The sequence below is a fragment of the Lactuca sativa genome, chromosome 7 (assembly GCF_002870075.4).
Source record: "Lactuca sativa cultivar Salinas chromosome 7, Lsat_Salinas_v11, whole genome shotgun sequence".
Classification (NCBI taxonomy): Eukaryota; Viridiplantae; Streptophyta; class Magnoliopsida; order Asterales; family Asteraceae; genus Lactuca; species Lactuca sativa.
Genome location: NC_056629.2, coordinates 33482551 through 33502311, shown reverse-complemented (window position 1 = coordinate 33502311; position 19761 = coordinate 33482551). Strand labels below are relative to the sequence as shown.

Genomic DNA, 19761 nt, shown 5'->3' with positions numbered 1-19761 from the left:
ATGATAAATTAATTCCACATATTTATTTGAATCAATAATTATAATTTTACATAACTAATAAAAAAATCTCTTAATTAATAATGTATTTAAAATTTTATATACAATATTTGATTAATAATTTTGAATTTTTTACTATGAATATTTAATTAATTTTGTAACTGTGGCTTCCACGGATTATAAACTAGTATAGAAATAAAATAGGGTATTACAGTAAATTGGTATAAATATGTTTTTTAATAGCTGGAAATCGGTTTAAATAAGTCATAAGTTGTTTAATGGCGTGTTTGGTAACGGTGTTTGAGAACTTATAGTTTTTAGTATTTAATAAAAAACTCTATTTAAATAAAAACATTCGTTTAGGAGCACTACGAAGATTTAGCTTTTAGTTTAAATAAAAAACTTAAAATCTAAAAGCTACTCCATATAGCTTTTAAAAAAAACTAATTCATGTAACTTTACAAAAAAGCTATTGAGCTTTTTTAATAAATTTTCCGAATTATGCTTAAAAATATATTTATATGTTTAAATTTTTAAACAATTATTTTTATATAATTTTGCAAATTTTAAAAGCTTTTAGCTACTTATCCTATACACTCATATAACAAATAAAGCTACAACTTTCAGCTTCCAGCTACCAACTATCAGCTATTAATTTCAAACTAGTTTTGCCAAACACATTCTAAGTAAATTAGAACCTAATCACTTATCAAAAACTTCATATTTAAGCCAATAAAGACTTTAGTGTCATTATATCCAAACACTTAAAAATACTTATTAGTAGTGCCAATCTGCACTAAACCAATAAGCAATTAAATAATCAATCCCAAACAGACCTTAAGTATGTAGATGCCATTGTAAAGGTTGTTCATTCTAATGTATAATTTCATTTTATAACGTTTAAAGGTTATGCGTAGCGGTGGAACTAGGAATTTTGATATGTGATACAAACATAATCAATATATTATATGTAGTTATCAAATATCGGACATTAAAAAACATGTTATAATCACTTTAGTTGGGGGTACAATAACATGAAACATGTTTATATATATATATATATATATATATATATATATATATATATATATATATATATATATATATATATATAACAATTTTTTAGGGTTACTGTAGTACCCCACGCCCCATCTAGCTCCGCCGCTGGTTAGGCAACTATAAATATAAAACTTCTTTAGCTTATTAATACATGAATCATATTATATCTACATGCCGTTCAAAAAATATACTATAAAACATATCATATAGAGGTTGAATTTACAAATTCTTGATCTCAAGTTGGCGACTAGGCCATGCTTAGCAGCGTATGTACCAAATTAGCACACATCAGTGTTTGAATGGTCAATGTTGAACTGTTTTTTCCTTTACAAGTTTAAAATATGTGAAATAATATAATCCAAAAAATGAACTTTTTCCTTGATTTTGATGAAGAAATGCCAAATACCATGAAAGTCGTGGTGAATTTTGAGACGATTGATAGGCCCAAACTGAGGCCTGATCTGATTCGCTTGTCGTGGACTCGTGGGTAACAATAAATTTGAGAGTATTTTAATATTATATTTACGATCGCAGTGTCTCATACTGTTTAATTTACACTCAATAATACAAGAGATAGTCTCCAAGTGACATAATCTTTATTATTATAATTTTGTCGACCGGGTCGTTAACGGCTGATTTACAAGATTAACAGAAAATTTACACTTCTCTCTCTCTCTAATAGAGTTGAAATCAAGCATATATCACGAACTACAAGGGAAAAGAACAGTGAGGAGTGATCAGATTTGAAGAAATATTGTTTGACGATTCAAAATGCCTAGAGATTTACTGGTACATTCGATCTTTTATCCTGTTTCTATTGCATATTCGCTTTGGGTTTCTCCGCCATTACTTTTCTTTTATCATCTAACAATCTTATGGGCGTTTTTGCTCGTTGATTTGCATCGCCATTGACGGGTATATATATGTAGAATACTTTCTTATGGATATTGGTAATGTTTGGTAATGGGTTTTTGGTTTTATTTCTGTGGGAAATGTAAAGGTGCGTAGTGCATACCAGGTGTTTGTAAAAATGCAATACCTATAAAGAATTGAAAAACTGAAGGCTTACATGATTTCTTTCTGTTCCTCTAGTTTTGTTCTTACATGTTATAATGGTTCAATGAAAATGGTTTTGGATTGAGATCAGTTTTTAGCTCTTTATCATGTTGTTCATTAACAGGCCAAATGATGTCTCCATCCATGAAAGACTAACTTTAGCACCCGTTGAAGAATTTTGTAGAAAGGAGTTGAACAAGTAGGACACCTGATTAATGTTTATGGGCTAAGAAGTGGGGCAAAATGATCTTATGTTTTGAATTGCCAAGGAGATGGAGGAAACACAAACAGACACTGTTCAAAACGAATCAAGGAATAAATCTGTTTCTTCTTCTTCTTCAGATGGGGCTCTTAAATTTAAAAGAATGCATAGTGATCGCCACCTGGCGGATTCAGGAGGAGCACAAAGAGTGTCACAAGCCCTTTGGTCAACTGGAAATCTTTATGAGCCAATTCCTAGTGGATTCTATTCTATTTTACCTGTAAGGTGTCCAAATTCTCATTAAAACATACACATAATACAGCTTCACTTCACATCTAACATTCTAAACATGTTTCCATATTCTTTTTTAGGAAAAAAGACTCAAAGAGAAATATGACATGATCCCTTCTCTTGAAGAGCTTCATGTGTTAGAATCAGAGGGGTTTAGGCTCAATGTTATTGTTGTTGATATGCATAAAGATAAGAAGGTGTCAATGTTACAGCAGCTGGCTTTGACTTTGGCAAAAGGGTTGACTTCTAATCCAGCTGCAGTAATTAAAAAGATAGGCGGATTGGTAAGTGATGCTACCTACCTCTTTCCAATATTTATCTAAGTAGTGTTTGTTATGATGATGGAATCATGAAAGAAATGGAGTGATTCATTCCATTCCTTTTCCTTTTCCTTTCTATTCCATTCAACCAAACATACCATAAGTTTTATTAGTTGATTGTAACATGATAATATGTCCTTTTTGTAGGTTTGTGACTTCTACAAACTCCCAAATGTGGAGTTAAATTATGCAAAAACTGCTTGGGAGGAAGTCTACAATGTACATAATCAAGGTATTCAGATGCTAGGTCAAATAAAGCATGGTTTTTGTCATCCACGTGCCATTCTTTTCAAAGTTCTTGCAGATACTGTTGGCCTTGACTGTAGGGTTATGGTGGTATGTTCTCCTTTTTTCATTTTTCTATCATCAAATAGTTATATCATGCCACTTAATCTAGTGTTAAATGCAAGAAATAGCCTTGTAGTTTCATTGTATATCATTATTTCTCTCTCTGTTTTTTTCTGATTGCAGGGTTTACCAAAGGAAGCAGAATCAGAGAGAACAGATTCACACAGGCACGTGTCTGTTATTGTGGAGCTGAATTCTACTGAATTACTGGTTGATATAGTGAGGTATCCAGGACATTTGGTACCCTTTTCAACAAAGGCAGTATACATGTCTCATGTGTATGTCATTGGTCAAGGTGATTCTGGAGAAAATGACTCATGTGATTCTCCTATTGAACCCAACAGTCCTGTACATGGTGCTGCAGAAAACACGGATGAAGGGTAATAAAGTAATTTTACAGTATCATACCATTTCTTACACAAAACAGAACAAGTTGTACTATGTTTGGTGTGCATTGGACTTGGATTGAGACTGATGTCAATAGTATAAAATTTGCCCTTGATATCTCATTTGTGCAAAAGACGTAAATGCCCTCTTCATCTTCACGATCAGAAATAGCCCTAGAAAGCTTGTCTAGTCCCATCTAGTTTAAATTTCCCTTATTTGTGTTTTGTGATATAAAATTACTTTTTGTAGTTAAACTTTTTTTTAAAATTTTTTACAGTGACCCTAATGCAGCAAATGCAACATGGGGGCGCAACAAAAATGCACTTGCTGAACAAAGCACACCCAGTTCAAGGTTCTCTCTTTCCCCTCTTTTATTCAAGGGTATTTCCGTCATTATGCTTAAACTATAAAACATTTAAATCAACAAATCATGTTTACTTTCAGGTTGTTATTTTATCATTTGTTTTTGTTTTATGTTTTACTTTCAGTCCAGAGCATTATTTATTTAGAGGGCATGGAAGATCTATGCTTGGTGGTCATAAAGATTCTCCCAAAGGATATGGACATGGCATGACAGTATCAAGGTTCTTTTTTTTGTTCTTTTTTTTAAATCTAATGCAAAATGTCAATTAAATTTTGTGTTTTTAATATTCTATTCCAGGTCAGCAGGGGCATCACCTACAGGAAGCCGAAGAAGACGAAGGAGAAGTAGTGCTACTATGATTCCAGAAATTGGTGATGACATTGTAAGGTTGATATTTCAGTAACCCTGAATCTAATCATCTATGAATAATTATTGGTTTTTAAATATCAACTTTTTGATAAATGGTGTAATTATGAAAATAGGGTTGTGAGAGCAATGAATGATACTTTGAAGAGAAATCATCCTCCAAGGGAACTTGTTGATGAACATGGCACTAGTCCAGATCATCAGGAAAATGTATGTGTTTCTTTTTTTGTTAGTAAAACTGATGCTTTAATGTTTAATCTTTTTGTTTGTTTATGGAATTTGATGATGATTTCAGGCATCTGGTTCACATAACCATAGGAGGCAAACGAGTTGTCCAAAAGCCATCTCTTTACCTTCATCTCCTCATAAGTATAGGACTCGTGTTCTTGGTTCTGATAAAAATGGAACTGAAAAATTAGAAGGAAATTTCGATATGATCACAGCATGGAATAAGTTGCTTGAATCTTCCTCCATTGGGAATGAACCATGGTTTCCATATCATGAATGGAATATTGACTTTTCTGAACTCACTGTTGGTTCACGTGTTGGCATAGGTACCATCCCTCATCATCATCATCATCATCACCATCATCATCATCATCATCATCATCATAAATGCATTTTATCTTGTAGGGTTTTTTGGGGAAGTTTTCCGAGGTACTTGGAATGGAATAGAGGTTGCTATTAAAGTGTTACTTGAACAGGAAGTAAGTGCGGAAAATATTGAAGATTTTTGCAATGAGATTTCCATATTAAGGTACCTTTCACACAACTTTCCTTCAACTTAAGTCTCAAAAACTCTATTGTCTACTCTGTAGCTGATTTTTTTTTTTTTACTTTTTTTGCAGTCGACTTCGCCACCCAAATGGTATTACATTCTTTTTAATTCAGATAAGATTTTAGCATATTATATTTGTTGTTTGCTGATGACCACACATTCATGTAAACTTTTTTGTTATGTAACGCAGTTATATTGTTCCTTGGTGCCTGTACAACGCCTCCTCACTTTTCATTGATCACTGAATACATGGACATGGGGTCACTATATTACCTGATTCATGTGAGTGGGTTAAAAAAAAGAATTAGCTGGCGAAGGAGACTCAAAATGCTGTGTGATATATGCAGGTATGATCCTAAACCTCCATTTTTTATCATTTTTATTCCCACCTTGTTATGCATGACAAGACATGACAAAACAAGTTGTACTGTGTTTGACGTGCATCAGACTGGGACCGAGACCGATGTCAATGAGACAAAATTGCATTTTTTGTCCCAATTAAGAAGCTGGTACAAGATGAGACATGGACTCGCTCTTGATCTCTTGTTTGTGAAAAAGACGTAAATGCCCTCCTCATCCTTATCATCGAAAATAGCCCTAGAAAGCTTGTCCAATTCCATCCAGTCCTATGAAACAAACGCAGCTGCGCTGCGTTTGTTACACTGGACATGACCGAACTAGACGGGACAAGCTTTTCTAGGGCTATTTAAGGATGAGGAGGGCATTTATGTCTTTTTCACAAACAAGAGATCAAGAGCGAGTCTCTGTCTCACCTTGTACCAGCTTCTTAATTGGGACAAAAAATGCAATTTTGTCTCATTGACATCGGTCTCGGTCCCAGTGCGATGCACGTCAAACACAGTACAACCTGTTCTGTCATATCTTGTCATGCATAAGCATAACAAACGGGGTCTATGTATTTTGTACTATAGAGGTATTTGCTAACAAATCGTAACAATGGTTTGTTTGTTTACTTGCATGTGTATAGGGGTCTAATGTGTATGCATCGAATGAAAATAGTGCACCGTGATCTGAAAAGTGCGAATTGCTTAGTGAATAAGCATTGGATAGTGAAGATTTGTGATTTTGGGCTGTCACGGGTACTAACAACCGCAAACATGAGAGATTGTTCGTCTGCAGGGACTCCAGAGTGGATGGCACCCGAACTCATTCGCAATCAACCCTTTACTGAAAAATGTGATATTTTCAGCCTCGGTGTCATAATTTGGGAACTATGTACTCTTCAGAGACCATGGGAAGGTGTCCCATCAGCCCAAGTATGTCCTTGCTTCTTCTTCTTATTATTTTTTTAATCTGTCTGTGTAAAATGTTGTCTGGATAAATGATGATTAAAACATATTTGTTACAGGTGGTTCGTGCAGTTGGTAATGATGGAACACGACTTGAAATTCCTGAAGGTCCTTTGGGAAACCTAATATCAGGTATGCAATAAAAAAAATTAAGAAACAAATCTACTCTATTAAGTCCTTCTTGACTTGTTTCTTTATTATGTAAAAAATAAACAACAGTAAGTTGAGTTTATATTGTATATTCTTTCAGATTGTTGGGCAGAACCAGATCAACGACCTAACTGTGAAGAAATTTTGTCACGCTTAATGAGCTGCGAGATGCTGATTTAATATTTTGGATTGTAAGTAAAATTGTTCAAAGTCTTTGCGTGAAAACTATTTTAATTTCTAGTAATTTGGTTGTATTATAGAGGATGTGATGTGTTGTTTTCAGGTGGGTTTCAAACATGAACACAATGATTGGATAAAGATCTGCAAGTAGAATACTTCAAATTTTGATCAACAACATTTAAACATTTTTGCATTAATAGCAACTGATTTGCTTTCTTACCATCCAAATGAATAAATGTAAGCTTAAAAGACATTCAAAAGCCTAAACTAGATAGAAAGTTTATGTAAATATTATCTTTATAGTTTAAAGAGTGACTTGTGTTTGAGTTACCAAATGTAGCTAGTCAATTAATTTGAATGATTTGGATATGGTTACTATGTCTAAGCAATCAATGTTTATTTGTAAATGGAGGTGGTAATTTAGGAGGTGTTAGATAATTGATAATTTGATATGCTTCTTATTTAGTAAGTTTAAAGGCACATGCAAAAAGAGCCTCATGGGTAGGTGCCCTTAACGACTTATAAATCCCTATTCTAATAAAAGAATAGCTTTTAACCTTCTTTTGATATGTGTCATCATATTAGGCCTTCTAATTAATACACATTTTATTCTTTTTTTTTGTCATGTGTCACCCTATTAAACCTCTTAATTAATGCATGACACTTGTCAACCTATTAATTCTTTATTTCAAATTTTAATATTTTCATTTTAATTACAATAAATTAATAACAATTGAATAAAAATTAAAATAAAATTAATACAAATTATAAGATGATATAATTTCACATATTTTTTTAAATTAACGATTATAATTAATTAATAATTTTGTGTTATAACTATTAAAGTTTAATTAATTTTGTAACCGTGGTTTTACGGGTTATAAACTAGTCTATTCTAATAAATAAAGGTTTTTTGCCACATGTTCTCTTCTCCTTCATTTGGACACATGGCATTTTCTAAAATTTTTAAATTTTATATTTTCCACTTGTCATTTCATTGTATTTTTCATTATATTAAATTAAAATTTCATATTTAATATGTAAGGTAATATATATGTAAGGTATTTATTAGAAATGGTTTATATATGTAATGTATTCAATACATTAAAGCCTCATTAATTTTAATAATTCAATTTTTTTTCCTATAAATTCAAAATTTTCAAATTGTTAAAATTTTATATTTATTTTTTTTAAATAAACTCATATAATTAATGAGTCTCACACCTAGTTTTTATAAAAGATAGGATGTAGATTGAACTTTAATGGATCATTTATGTCTCTCGGTTGTTCACGTTCATAGCCAGCCGAAACAAAAAAAAAGTAAATAAAAGAGTAAACTAAAAAATGAAACGTTTGACATTGCCCTTTTTTTTGGGGGTAATATATATATATATATATATATATATATATATATATATATATATATATATATATATATATATATATATATATATATATATATATATATATATTTGCTCCCAATCTATTTAAATCCTAGATCCGCTACCGGTTAGGTTTGATTCAGTCAAATTCAGATTGCAATTAAAAGTTTATTGATTCTGTCCTATAACCTCTAATACGTCTCTTATCAGATCTGATAAGAGGCTGAGTCTAACTCAATCAAACATTGACTCAATTAGATATGACTCAATCATATATGTTTTAATTAACAATTTATCATATAGCCCCTTACTCTCATTTGTTCATGAATAGACTAATTTGGCCAGTGTATTTTATTTCAAATAATTTTGTCAGAAACATTATGTATACTTGTAAGCATATTTACCATATACCAATATCTAATCCGATATCATCCATCTCATGTGCACAAAAATACATCCTTGATCTTGAATCTGTTTAGTCTCGTTTTCCGACCTAAAAAATGATTATATAAGATTTTAATGGAATAAAAAGAAACCAAGTTTAATGGAAAAAGATACAGTTTTTATGTGTTGTGGGTCGGAAAAGATGACAAATAGAGGAGAGAGAAAAACGTAAATGAAGCTGATGTGACATTGAGTTGAGTGAGTTGAGAGAGGATGACTCCCTCCACCCTAAGAACCGAAATAGATGCAAAGATAAGTGTAAGGATTGAAATAGTAAATTATATTAGTTATCAAATAGAGTAAATTATAGTTTTCGTCGGTGTGGTTTAGTAGTGTTAAAACTTTTCAATTTTTTGATGGCCCGTCCTTGTAGTTTTCAAAATTTTCATATGTGCTCCTTAAGGTTGTTATCGTTAATTCTCATCTGTTAAGTATGGTTAAAATAACCTTTATACCCCTATCTTTGTGTTTTATGATATTTTGAGATTTTACTAACTTATACCGCAAGGAGTGGCATCTGCCAAGCTTCTCACCAACTTCTTTAGCATTCGCCAACACTACCCCTTAGCATGTGCTAAGGGTTTGCGCTAAGAAATGCTCGTTGCCCGGATAGCGTGAGGAAATACAAGAGAGATATAAACGAGATGTTGTGATCGGTACTGATTATTATTATTATTATTATTATTATTATTATTATTATTATTATTATTATTTTCCAAAATCAAATAGCACACCACCACTTCATAGTATGATGTTATGCTAAGGTGGCATGCAAAAATATGACTTGACATGATAAGACACACACCACCACTACCTTTAGACTTAAGGGACTATTTTTGAATTATTTGAAAAAAGCCCTAAAATCCTTTTAGACTTAAGAGACTATTTTTGAATTATTTGAAAAAAGCCCTAAAATCCTTTTAGACTTAAGAGACTATTTTTGAATAATTTGAAAAAAGCCATAAAATCCTTGTCACACAATCGGGATAACCATTTCACATGTGTTTTGCTTTGATGTGGCCGACAACTCCAATGTTGTCTCTACTATGTGGCTGACAATTCCAATACCCCCATGCCTTTTTTCTCCTATAATTTTCGGTTGAACGAACACATCTCGCCTCTGATGCTGACACTAAAACCACCATTCTCTATCTTGCGTGTAATTTTTGGTAGGACCCAACACCTCTATCCCTATATCCCTTTGATTTTGATTTTAAGTTTTATCTTTTCCATTACTGTTATATTTTGTCTTTCTTATTTCTGAATTTGATTTGATTTATAAGTTAGGATTTTAATTTGGTTTAGTTTTAGGCTTTGGAACTCAATTTGGTTGTGGTGATAAATTAGGTTCTCCCGATTAATTCTCATAATGGTTATGGAACTCGGCTTTGGTTAGGGATTCACTGGGACTACTCATAATGGCGATGGTAATGATCGGTCATAATAAAATAAAATTGATAATTCTCATTTAAGTTAGTCAACCTAAGTTTTTCGACTTTTTGGAACTTATTATTTTCGTATTTAGCTTTACAAAAAATTATGAGCAATCTTAGATGGTGATGATGATAAGGTTGGAGGTGATCGGTGATTGTGGTGGTGGGGCTGAAGCTTAAAAGGGATAATGGTGAAGTCGATGGTGGTTGGTGGTGTGATGTCCATAATAACATGTCATGATAAAAAAACAAGAGATAACAGAGGTAATATGGTCATTTAGAAGCATTTAAAAACGGAGGATTAATGTCCTAATGGTAACAACCTCGGGCACCATTCGGTGCAAGTTTTAAAAATTATATGGACGATTTATGTTAAAAATTAAAAAATTAGATTAAAATTACATATAGATATAGATGTAGACCATGTGGACCCAAAATGTAATTTACTCTATCAAATATTCCGATGGTGTTAAACTGTTCCAGATAAAACACATATTCCAAGGGCACCATTGCCGTCACCGGAACCCCAACTCAACCATGCCGGCGTTCAAAACCCCGTTCAATGGCTACGCCGTAAAGTTCAGCCCCTTTTACGAGCAACGACTCGCGGTCGCCACCGCTCAAAACTTTGGCATCCTTGGCAATGGACGGATTCACGTAATCGACCTTTCTCCCGCCGGACCGATCGCCGAAATCGCCGCCTACGATACCGCGGATGGTGTTTACGACGTTTCATGGTCAGAATCTCACGATTCACTCTTAGTCGCAGCCGTCGCCGATGGTTCGGTCAAGCTATACGATCTCTCCCTCCCACCTACTTCCAATCCAGTCCGATCCCTCTCCGAACACACCCGCGAAACCCACTCGGTTGACTACAACGCCGTCCGTCGAGACTCTTTTCTATCATCCTCCTGGGACGACACCATCAAGCTCTGGACAATCGATCGACCTACCTCCGTCCGTACGTTTAAAGAACATGCGTATTGTGTTTACTCCGCCGCGTGGAACCCCCGTCACGCAGATGTTTTTGCGTCGGCGTCCGGCGATTGCACCGCCCGGATATGGGATGTGCGTGAGCCGGGATCAACAATGATCCTCCCCGCTCACGAATTTGAAATATTATCATGTGATTGGAACAAATACGATGATGCAGTGATCGCGACTTCATCGGTTGATAAATCAATTAAGGTATGGGATGTAAGAAATTACAGAGTTCCTGTAGCTGTTTTGAATGGACATGGATATGCAGTGAGAAAAGTTAAGTTTTCACCACATAGAGCAAGTGTAATCGCGTCATGTTCATATGATATGACTGTTTGTTTGTGGGATTATATGGTGGAGGATTCGTTGATTGGGCGTTATGATCATCATACAGAATTTGCAGTTGGGGTTGATATGAGTGTTCTTGTTGAAGGGTTATTAGCAAGCACTGGATGGGATGAATTTGCTTATGTTTGGCAACATGGGACTGATCCAAAAGCACCTTGAACTTGAAACGGGTGATCATTCATCTCATACTCCTTTTCCTTAATCACTGTAATTTGTGTTAGAATTCAAGATTTTCTTGATAATTAGCATATAATTCCATGGTTGTTTTTGGACACTTTGCCTGTTTGTGTGTTGTTGAATGATCAATGATATGCATTAAATGTTCAAAAGATCATTGGAAATCAAGAGGGTGATTGTTGATCTCTTACACATTTTCGTTTTAATTACTGTTGTTATGTTAGAACTTAGAGTTTTGGTGTCTCTTGATAATTATCAATAGCATAATTCTATGGTTGTTTTTAACACTTTGCCTGTTGTCTACTGTTGAATGATCATTGATATGCATTATATGTTCAAAAAAATTAATCTTGTAGAGAAATATCAAGACCCTTTATCATGCATCTGTATAGATATTTGTACTTCCACACTTTTGAATGCTTGTGATTTCATTGCATATAAAGTTTGGGGGTGTTTGGATGTGTGTTCTTAATGTGAACATTGCTTCTTAAAGAGTCATAATAAGATAATCAGAATATCAGATAATCAGTAGCTTAAACATAAGGTTAGTTAGGAAATTTTACATTATCTGAACAATCCTTTTGCTTCTTGTGATTTGTATTTAAATTCAAGTGTTTGTTGTTGGTTTAAGTTAAACTGATAATTAGCAATGATTCTTTACATGCTTCTTGTGATTTATATTTGATATGTATTAGACTTGTGAACTCGAATCCCAACAAGTGGTAAATGAAAATGCATTGTGTCTTATTGCATTAAGAGGTTATCTAATTTATGTTATCTAGATTTGGGATAACCATTTGATTTCGCACACCAGGTGCTCGACAAAATGCCTAATTTCTGTAGTGAATCTCTGAGACACTCGACAACCACATTCATATTGATACCCGTATAGCCTAAAAGGCGATTGAAATTGTTAATTTTTTTTTTATTCAAAGTGTTTACTGAATTTGTTATCCACCGGGCACAAATATCACTTTTTACAATTCAAATAAAATTTAACAAATGCGCACAAGCTCAATAATTTAGTGCCTAATTTCCACCAGTTTTTTTTCTTTGATTTTTTCATACATCGGAGATCACATTGATCCTCAGGGATCATATACTTTTAGCGTAAGGTTCATATACATTTAATGTGTATATTTAACTAAACAATATGTTTAACAGTTTAACAGAAATAATGTGTGATGAAAGTTCAATAAAAAACATGGTTCTAAAAGGTGTACCATGGCGCGAAGCATAGTGTAGCCGTTATGAAAACGTCCGAAATAGGTTTGATGGACACGACACCCAAAATAACGTGTCAAGGTGCATCTTAGCGTGTTTTTTTTTTTTGAAGTTTTTTTTTTTTTGATCGGGGTTAAAATAGTTGAGTTTTTGTTAACTTTTTCATATTAAGTGTTAATATAACATTTCTAAAACTTGAAATATTTGATATAATTCTATAATAATGTGATTTTTTTTAATATTTATAAAACTGTCACATCGTGAAAAACATTACGGCTCGTCAAAGTTCGTTATGACTTGAGGTTTGACTGTCACCAAACCATGTCTTACCCCATTTAAAACCTTGATAAAAAGGTGAAAGAGGGTGAAGAGTTAAATATTTTTGGGTTATTGCTATAAAGCCCTTAATTTTACACAAAATGTCCGGTTATATCTTAAGTATTTTTTTAGTTCATTAATGTCCTGACATACCGGAAAAATTGTTTATTTTTGTCCCTTACCCGGTTTTATCCCTACAGCCGGTCACCCCAATCTATGTGGCACGCTAAATGGGTATTCATGAGGACATGGCTGCAACATGAGTTTCATTTAAAAATTAATCACTTTGGAGGAAGAATGTAGCTTGGCGGATTCAAACCCACAACCTAGAGTTTCATAAGGCATTGACATTACCATCGAGTTGGACGCAATTTTGTGTTTTAATACTGAGCAATGATAAACTTGTTTTTTTATGTCGGTTCAAGTTAAGGTTTGGCTATGTTTTACCGTAATTTTTTTATGTTTTCATGCTTAATTTTATGTATGCTTCCTATATATAACTCTTGTCATATATAATAGCTTTCATTTATTAACTTAAAAAAAACGTATTATATTTAAATTCGTCTATGTTTCAACATATTTTTTTTTACGTTTTGTGTTTAATTTTATGTATGTTTCCTACTTATGAGTCGGGTCGCATATAATAACTTTCGTTCCTTAGTTCAAAATAAAATATTTTTTATGTGTTGTTATGTATGTGTTGACATAAATTGAAGATGGTTAACGTTTCGACATATTCGCCGTAAATTTAGAACTTTTGTTTAGTAATTTTAAAAGAACTTACTTGCTTTTGTTTATATACATGTCGGTATAAATTTGATTTCGTATACGTTCAATGTAGATAAGCACATAGATAAAATTAAGCACAATAACATGAAAAAAATTTATGTCGAAACGTAGAAAAAGTTAAGCACAAAAACGTAAAAAAAAAAATACGTCGAAACATAGATAAACTCGAATATAATACATTTTTTTTAAAGTTAACGAATGAAAATTATACGTGATTCGATTCATATGTAGGAAATGTACATAAAATTAAGCACACAAACGTAAAAAATTATGTCAAAGCATAGACAAACTTGAATATAATATATTTTTTTAGTTAACGAACGAAAATTATTAAATGTGATTTGATTCATACGTAGTAAATGCACATAAAATTAAGGGTATATTGCAAGAAAGTCATTATATTACCACATAATTTTGATTTTGATACTTCGCTGCAGTTTTTACTCATATTATCATAAAGATTAATTCCTGGAGATTTCTGAGAGCTTTTTCCATAATAATTGGAGCTATTTAGATGTTTTACCACACGAGACATGACACCCAAGGCATGGATAAGTGTTCCCATGTCTAAAGTCATTTGAAGATGAACCTACATTGAAGATGATTAGCCTCATCACTGCTATCCCATGGGAGTTTGTTCCAATTCCCTCTTTATTTTTGCATTTTTCTTTTCATGCATAACATGCAATGGGGACATTGCATGAATTAAGTGTGGGATAGGGGGTTGCTTATATTAGTAAATTTTATCAAAATTTTGATTTTAACACTGAGTTTCAAATTGCAAGAAAGTCACTATATTACCATACAATTTCGATTTTGACACCGAATATTTTTTATCAATTATTTCATTACATTTACAATTTTGTTACAATGTCAACTAATTGACCGATTCAGGAGATGTTATTGTGACTCAGAAGCTCGATTTATACAACAAATAAATAAGGACAATCTAATGGTTCAAACTCACTTACAAGTCAGCAAAAATGACATAGTCACCTTTTCGGGAGATAATATTGTGGTTTAAAAGCTCGATTTGTACAACAAATAAACGAAGACCACTACAAGGTCGATTTAATGGTTTAAACTCACTAAGCATCCATTGGATCGACATCATAGGGGTCTTCATTTACTTGTCGTAGAAATTGAGTTTTTAAACCACAATAACATCTTCTGAAAAAGTGAGTATGCCATTTTCACTAAATTAAGTGAGTTTGAACAACTATATTGGCCTTCACATGCCATTTGCAATATCAATCAAAATTGGTTGCAATGTCATCCAATTGACCATTTACCATCAATCTAGCAGGTTACAAAATAAATAACATAACAATATTGTGATGTGGAAGCCACACCAGATGTTATATGATAGGATTGAGTTTTAAATATATGGTTTGCATCGAACCTAATTTTACATGTCTTTTTAGGTCGATCCATTGGTTCAAAATCACTTAAAAGTCAACAAAAATTGTAGACTCATTCTTTTAGGTGACACTTTTTATTATAATGTTTAATGTTTAATTCTCGTTAGAGTATTTTCTTCACAAATCGCGTCTGAAGGTCAATCTAGTGGTTCAAACTTAGTTAAACGTCAATAAAAAGGGTGTACTCACCCTTTCATGAGATGTTATTTTAGAAGTTCTATTTGTTCAACAAGTAAATAAAGACCCTTACAAGGTCGATCCATAATAACATCGACCTTATAGGGGTCTTCATTTATTTGTTCTACAAATCGAGCTTCTAAACCACAATAATATCTCCTGAAAGGGTGATTATGCCCTTTTATGTGACTTGTAACTAAGTTTGAACCATTGGAATGTCTTTCAGTTATTTGTTGTACAAATCGAGTTTCTAAACCACAATAACATCTCTTGAGTCGGTCAATTGGTTGACATTCCAACAAAATTGTAAACTTAGTGACATAATTAAAAAAAACTTGGTGTTAAAATCAAAATTTTGTTGTAATATAGTGACTTTCTTTAAATTTGAAACTCAATGTCAAAATCGAAATTTTGGTAAACTAAGTGACTTTATTGTAGTTCGGGAAAAGTAATTACCAGGAGAACAGAAAGAACCTGTCATTTGGTTGATACTGCAACAAAAATGTAAATATAGTGACATAATTGAGAAAAAAAACTCGGTGTCAAAATCAAAATTTTATTGTAATATAGTGATCTTCTTGCAATTTGCCCTAAAATTAAGCACAAAATATAAAAAATTTACGTTGAAACATAGACGAACTTGAATATAATATGTTTTTTTTTTTTTTTTTTATTTAAGTTAACGAACAAAAGTTATTATATGTGATCAGACTCATACGTACGAAACATACATAAAATTGAACACGAAAACATAAGAAAAAAATTACGTTGAAACGTAGACAAACTCGAATTTAAACCAACACGTGAATTATATGTATAAAAATGTATATATAATTCATAAATAATAATGATGATGATGATGATGATGATAATAATAATAATAATAATATTATTATTATTATTATTATTATTATTATTATTATTATTATTATTATTATTATTATTATTATTATTATTATTTATTTCTTCCAGCATAATATACATTAAATATCTTAAGTAAGACATTAAAACACAAAAACTCCTCCGGGTGGTAGAAAGTCACGACATGTATTGTGGGAGACCCGGGTTTGAATCCCTCTGGGTGGTAGAAAGACACAACATGTATAGGAGGAAATGTAGGACCCGATATGCTGGGGCAAGGTTGGTTAGCGAGTTATGGGGAGTATCGAGGTAGTATTCAAGACGACCGAGTTGATTCAACAGGTTCGTAGCAGACTTCAGATAGCTCATAGTCGGCAGAAAAGATATGCCGACAAACGCCGATTAGACTTGGAGTTTTCAGGTTGGGGATATGGTTCTCCTGAAGGTGTCACATTGGAAAGGTGTCATTCGATTCAAGAAGCGGGGCAAGTTGGGCCCCAGGTATATTGGTCCCTTTGGTGTTATAGCCCATGTGGGTAGGGTGTCGTATTGAATAGACCTTCCGGAGGAACTTAGTTAGATTCACAGTACCTTTCATGTCTCGCAGCTGCGTAAATGTTTGACTGATGATTCTAGTGGTTTTGTTGGAGGACATTCAGGTGGATGGCCGCATGAACTAGTTGAGAGACCTGTAACGATCCTCGACAAGAAGAGGAAAAACTTGCAGAACAAGGTTATCAATCTGATTAAGGTGCAATGGCACGTGGGAGCTGAAGGACGAGATGGGGGAGCATTACCTTGAGTTATTTGGAGCAGCGGACTTCGAGGACGAAGTCTGATTCAAGTGGGGGAGAACTGTAACATCCATGTTTTTGGTAAGTTTCCTTTTGGCCCCTAGTGTAAAAATTCATTTCCTATTATTCCCTTGGTTAATACATGGGGCGTACTCATTGATTACGCTTAGCGTACTAGCCACAACTTGACAACAAATTATTAACCACGTATGTTAGGCGTACGTGGTGTACACATGGCGTACTCATGTCTGAAGCAAACCCTAGTTTTTAGGGTTTGCACCCTATTTAAGGACCTTAAGTCCCCCAAGTCCCTTACCTTTACAACCTCCATTTCCCTTGAAGTGCACATCTCGAACCCTAAGCCATCTTTAGTGCATTGTGAGTTTCCTTTAGGCAGTCTAGTGAATTACGTTCCTAGTTTCGGCTTATAACCCACATACGTAGATAAAATAGGATACCATATTTATCAAATACTTTGTACATTGGTGTTAGGTGCAATTTGTGCACATTTTTTCACATCTTTTAGTCCCCTTTCATACATCTATTTAGCCTAATTATTCTTCATTTGTCTTGCATTTCATCATATTCATGTTAGTCTCTAGAACAACCTTATTTACACACTTTTATGTCTTTTTCAGGTAAACCAGAGGTTGGAACGCGCTTTGGAAAGTGTCGGGAAGCATTGGTAAAGATTTCGGGATGATCGGGCGAAGAACGAAAAAGTTGGAAAAATCAAGTTTGGATTTGGAGTCAGAGGGGTACACGGGCCGTGTTGGATTTACACTGCAAAATCAACACGGGCCGTGTTGACCAAAATGGGAGCTGTTGACCCTGATGAACACGGGCCGTGTCGGTTTTACTCTATGTCCAACACGGGCCGTGTTCGACCCAGAAACCAACTTTTGGCAGTTTTTTCTATCTTTCATATTACGGATTTTTACAAAGACACACCATATCAGAACACATTTTGAGAGGGGATTTCGAAGGTTTTTGCAAGGGTTTGATTAGTAATCATTTGGAAATATTATTTCTAGTATTTGTAAGTTGTAACTGCACATTATTTCCATCTTTATTCTTGTTTGATTTGTTCTTAGCCATGTGTGGCTAAGAAACCCTAGTTTCTAGTTCTTGTTCAAAACATGTTGATTGCTTGACTTGAAGCATATGATTTGATGTTAGATTTGTGATTCTATTCTAGTGATTATGTTTTTGTTTAAGCTAGAACCCTTAAATTTGATTTGTGTTTGATTGGCCACTTTCATGAATTGAATTTTTGTGCAGTTAGTTAACTTTTAGGGCACCTAATTGTTCTATTAAGTTAATAATTAGTAACAAGAAATAAGTTTTCTTATTGTAAAACATATATCACATGTGTTCATACTCCCGAGCGTATGAGAAGAAATGAACATTGTTGGGAAGCTTGTACAAAACTTAATACAGTTTTTCAATACAATCTAAGAGCATTTTAGGTTGAATTAGTGAAACTAGGTCTAGTCAAAGAGCGTATTTTGGTTAGATAATTTGGCAAGAGAGAGGTATTAGAGCGTGTTAATATCTTTCAGTACCAACTTAGAATAGCAATCTTGAATTACATCAAGTCATAATCAAGTTGAACAACAACATTGAGAACTGGAACTGGAAGTACTTTTACAACTTGTTTACAAATTTGTTTCATTTTTTGGAATGTTCCCAAGTTAATTTTTATTTTATTATTTCACTTTTGCAAACAAACTCCCCTTCTTGTGATCAAAGTACCTTGCGCAAAGAAGTATAGACTTTTGTCCTGTGTCTCTATGATTTGACCCTGCTTGCCTTGTACTACTTTTTAGTGCATTAAAGCAGTGTATTTGGAGTCTATTGTACCCCTTTATTTGTTGGGTTTGACACGCCTAACAATTGGTTGCCTTAATATGACTTACACTGGCCAATGAATCCTCTAGCTTTGTAGTTAAACAGTTACTCAGATGATTCATTAGGTAAGGTGATTCTTTTAGATGACCGTCGAATTAGGGTTTGTGAGAGCCAATTGGGAAGGGTAGGTGGTTTTACACCAGATTATATACACCTATAATGTTTTTTGTAGGAATGTTTTTATTATTTATTATCACTAAAAAATTATGGGCTTCAAAACCCTATGCATCTCACCAGGTTTTCAAAATCGGACACAATCAATTTATATGCATCACAGGTAGTGTAACTATGGTTATTGCAATCTTGTTAGGATACTAAGTGAAATAAGAAATGAGCATGTATTAGTATTTTAGGACCTTTTTATTTTACGTTGTAACCTAAGTTTGGATATTAATGGTGACATCTATGATATTTTAATAAAATGAAATAACTTATATCACTTGTTTTATTTAAATTGGGATTTTCCACAACATAATAACTTAAAGCGTAAAGAAAAAGTTATAATTGGTTTTGAAAATATGGGGATGTCACATATAGTTTGTGGGAAATGATTGATTCAATAATATGAAGAGCGGTCGAGGCAAAGAAAAATCTAATGACAAGAGCATTTGTGTTTCAAACTTTACCCGAAGATATATTGCTTTAAGTGGATAAGCATACATATGCAAAAAAACGTGTGGGAAGTGCTACGTG

At 33.3% G+C, this 19761-nt stretch overlaps 2 protein-coding genes across 8 annotated transcripts; both read left to right on the top strand.

The window, feature by feature from the left end:
* Window positions 1-1614: 1614 nt before the first annotated feature.
* On the top strand, window positions 1615-7193 carry LOC111892041 (probable serine/threonine-protein kinase SIS8). 7 transcript variants are annotated; one of them, XM_023888104.3, is made up of 17 exons: window positions 1615-1845; window positions 2297-2594; window positions 2686-2889; window positions 3073-3261; window positions 3397-3653; window positions 3938-4012; window positions 4149-4244; window positions 4322-4411; window positions 4507-4600; window positions 4686-4944; window positions 5024-5147; window positions 5239-5258; window positions 5359-5515; window positions 6157-6445; window positions 6538-6610; window positions 6729-6819; window positions 6912-7193. In XM_023888104.3, the coding sequence occupies exons 2-16, from the start codon at window positions 2385-2387 to the stop codon at window positions 6806-6808; spliced, it is 2217 nt and encodes a 738-aa protein (XP_023743872.1). In that variant the 5' UTR covers window positions 1615-1845; window positions 2297-2384; the 3' UTR covers window positions 6809-6819; window positions 6912-7193. The 7 variants fall into 7 exon arrangements, with proteins under 7 accessions (XP_023743872.1, XP_023743871.1, XP_023743870.1 ...); XM_023888103.3 differs by having other exon boundaries at window positions 2287-2594; XM_023888102.3 differs by having other exon boundaries at window positions 2237-2594.
* Window positions 7194-10518: 3325 nt separating this feature from the next.
* Window positions 10519-11765, top strand: LOC111892042 (peroxisome biogenesis protein 7). The gene has a single exon (XM_023888105.3). The coding sequence runs from the start codon at window positions 10605-10607 to the stop codon at window positions 11553-11555; it is 951 nt and encodes a 316-aa protein (XP_023743873.1). The 5' UTR covers window positions 10519-10604; the 3' UTR covers window positions 11556-11765.
* The last annotated feature ends 7996 nt before the right edge of the window (window positions 11766-19761 follow it).